Raw genomic sequence first — 3,568 nt, 5'->3', positions numbered from 1 at the left:
AGTGCAAAAGTAATAAATCCCACTTTGGACCGTCCAATTCTTTGCGTTTTCAAGCCGCGGCGTCCACCAATAGCCGCCAATCAATGTGAAAGTTATTTATATATTTTTATAATTTTTAACTAGAAAACCCCACATTCAAAATTTTAAAGCATGTCTTTTATCATTACTAATGCTATTTACTTTTATTAATTAATATAATTAGCGTATACCAATATTGCTGTTGAGAATTATTATCATGTTCAAACTCTTCATATTGTTAATAACTTTTTTTCACTCGGTACTTTTTATTCGTTGATAGTGTTATTGATGATGTATACGAATCATTGTACGGTGACTTAAAAATGTCATCAAAGATAATTGACACTGTATTAATTGTAGAACTAAGAAAGTGATTTGCAATTTTCCGAACCAAGTATGGTCATCTACTTTCGTAAGCAAAGATCTGAAAAATGATATTTGAATAATCTTGTATTATCCCCTTGGCAATGCTCCCCGCTGATTCTCTGATGCACTCAGGTGTGTCTCCTCGGCTCTCGCGCAATAAAATGCTCTGTTTTCATTGAAGAATGATCCGGATTCCCAAGTACTCATCAACTCCCTTAAATCAAAAGCAAGCTTTAAGGAGCTCAAACCTATTCTCCATGATATCACTTGTTTAAGTGTTTTTTTCTTCTCTCAATTGCTTTCAATTTCATCTGTCGTTTGGACAATGTTGTAGCTGATTCTATCGCAAAGTTTACATTATTACTTATTAGCATCAAACTCTTCCTCCCTTGGTGGAGTGTTACTTTGTTTATTTTTAATTAATGAATTTGTTCAAAAAAGAATAATCACGTATGACATAATATTATATCTTCTAGTTTTAACATTGTATTAGAAGAGAAAAATAATTCATTTGATAGATCTATATTTCCATAAATAAACTCAACAAACAAAAGCATGAAAGCAATAATACAAAACTTAAATCTAATCCCCAAAAAACTGTCGACTTTTACAAAATTGCCCATGATTATTACAAAAGTTACAATCTCTTATTCTTTTTGTTCGGAAAAGGAAAAGAAAAAGATGTTAATGGTTAGGCTGGGACAAAAGTAACATTGTCACAGTTACAACGACAAATGGAAGAAGGCGGAGGAACCACGACTGGAACAGCCAAGCAAGTAGGTTTATTGTCTCCGGCCAAAATCACGACGATCTTAGGTAAGTACTCACTTGTAATAGGCTTAGCTTCCTTGTCCCCGACGTCGTCTTCTTCATCTATAGGATTGTTATTGCTTGAAGAAGAAGGAGATTTTTGGTGTGTGCAGACCAATGAAAGTAATGCCAAAGCTATAAGCAAAACAAGCAAAAAGAGCCCACCAAAGAGATATGGTACTGGTGACTTCCAGATTTCTACTGGTGTCGGCCTCATTATTTATTTTATCAGTCTATTTTTTCTCTTGTGTTTAAGTGCAGCTATGAAAATTTTAGTTATGGGTATTGAAGAATATATAGTAGAAGATTTGTAGGAAATTGCTATATAATTGTTAATTTAATTGATCACTAAGAGCATTTTTAGCTAAAAGTGAAGTAGGAAGATTCCTTGTGCGTTCAGATATTCCTTTTCTTTTGTTAACTATTTTTGTTGTTGTTTACTGTTCATGTTTCATGTGATATCATGACGACATTAAATTAAGTCTTCGTACTTGTTTTTTACGACACTTGGAAACTGAAACATGGTATACATGCAATTTGAACCAAACAAAAAACGTATACATGCAAATGTTTTTTTAATCGTTTCAAATATATATATATGAAAGTTCATTTAGGTATGAATGTTTTGAGTTTCGAAAATAATTATTTTTAAAGATTTTGCTGTTTGATTAGATAGGTTCTTTGACTTAGCCGCTCCTTCTTAGGCGATTTTCAAACTTTTCTTATTTGCTTCTTCTTCACGTTTCCAGCCGGAAGCCATGGGATCTTCCCCGCCGGCTGCTGTCTCACCGATGGATAGATCTGATCCGGTGTCCTCAAAGTTTGCTGGGTTTCGCTGCTCCCGGAGGCCTCTGTTTCACGTTTGAAACCAGTTGTGAATCTAGTCGACGGTGTCGCTAGAGTCTTTGTTCCTGCTGAGATTGTTGAGGAGAGTTCCCCCCTCTGGAAATGCTTTGTAGTTGGTTATTTCATGGGTGATGCACCACATCTAGGAACGATTCATGCCACAGTGACTCTGTGGGCAAGGCCTCACATATTGATCTGCAGTTTTTGGGTCCAAAAACTGTTCTATTTCGTATTGAAAGTGAACAAACTCGGGCTCGGGTATTGAAGAGAAAGTATTGGCATATTGCGGATGTTCCCTTAGTGTTGAATGAATGGAGTCCTGAAACAGTTATTGAGAAGCCAAACTTATCCCCCATGCCGTTGTGGGTGGATTTCAGAGGTGTCCCTGGTTTTCTCTTCTCTCAGAAAGGCTAGCGGTTTCTAGCTGATATAACGGGAGATTTTGTTCGCTTGCATCCACACATTGAGCGCTGTACCAGATTGGATATGGCGAGAATTTTGGTAGAGGTCAATTTGGAGAAGGTGTTGACTGAAAACATTTGTGTAGAAGACAAAGAAGGATCAGAATTTACAATCTTAGTAAGCTACCCTTGGCTCCCTCCCCGTTGTAATCAGTGTCTTAGTTGGGGTCACAAGAAAGCTGATTGCTCGAAGAAGAACACCGCAGTTGGTGCTGGTTCTCCTATTTCAGCACGATTCCCTGTTTCTCAAGATGTAACCACTATTTCAGATCCTCTTGCGGTCGTGGCAGCTTTGGTTACAGATCTTGAAAATGTGTCTGCTATTGTTGAGGAAAGAAGAACGGTAGGATCAAAATTGTTGACAGTAAACAATGGATCCAATGTAGTATTTGATGGTGTAGGTGTGAGCTCAGATTGTGAGACAGATAAACCTCAATCTGCTTTAGTTGTCACTGAAGATGTGGCCAAGACTAGCGAGGAGCTAGGGAAGACTGAGCAAGGCTGGACTATAGTTCCTCATAGCCGAAAATCAAGCCCTCTCCGTAAGCCTGCAGACAGAACTGACTTCCCATTGGGCTTGGCCTCAGGGTTTCGTGTCCTGGAGGATACCCTGAAGATGGTGAAATCGTTGAGACAAAGACGGAGCAGACATAGCAGTCAAAATTGGTAGAAGACAATAGCCTTGGGAATTCTGACACTGCAGCAGCCAGTACCAAATCAGGAGCTAAGAAAATGGGAAACAAAAGCACCAGCGGCGACCTATCCTGCATAAGAAAGACATGTTGCAACTGCAGCCTCAAGCAAATTCTCAAAAATCTTCCCCTAGGAAGTTCTGATGACGTCAATCTTCTCTTGGAACATGCATGGGTTCAATAAGCCGCGCAAACAAAATGGTGTTCGTCAATGGGTACAGTCACAGAAATTAGCGGTTGGTAGTCTACTTGAAAATCGTATTCAAGAAGAAAATTATCGGCCTATTTTTGAGTCTACGTTCCCTGGATGGCAAGGTCTTAATAATTATACGTATAGTAGGTTGGGGAGAATTTGGGTTTGTTGGTCAGCAGAGG

General features: G+C 38.5%; 1 protein-coding gene across 1 annotated transcript; it reads right to left on the bottom strand.

Annotated features, from left to right (window-relative positions):
- Positions 1-210: 210 nt before the first annotated feature.
- On the bottom strand, positions 211-1,575 carry LOC9311624 (protein GLUTAMINE DUMPER 6). Its single transcript, XM_021026672.1, has one exon. The coding sequence runs from the start codon at positions 1,409-1,411 to the stop codon at positions 1,076-1,078; it is 336 nt and encodes a 111-aa protein (XP_020882331.1). The 5' UTR covers positions 1,412-1,575; the 3' UTR covers positions 211-1,075.
- Between the last annotated feature and the right edge of the window lie 1,993 nt (positions 1,576-3,568).

Source organism: Arabidopsis lyrata, assembly GCF_000004255.2.
Source record: "Arabidopsis lyrata subsp. lyrata unplaced genomic scaffold ARALYscaffold_5, whole genome shotgun sequence".
NCBI classification, from domain to species: Eukaryota; Viridiplantae; Streptophyta; class Magnoliopsida; order Brassicales; family Brassicaceae; genus Arabidopsis; species Arabidopsis lyrata.
Note: the sequence above shows the minus strand (reverse complement) of the source record. Positions and strands in the feature narration are given on the sequence as shown.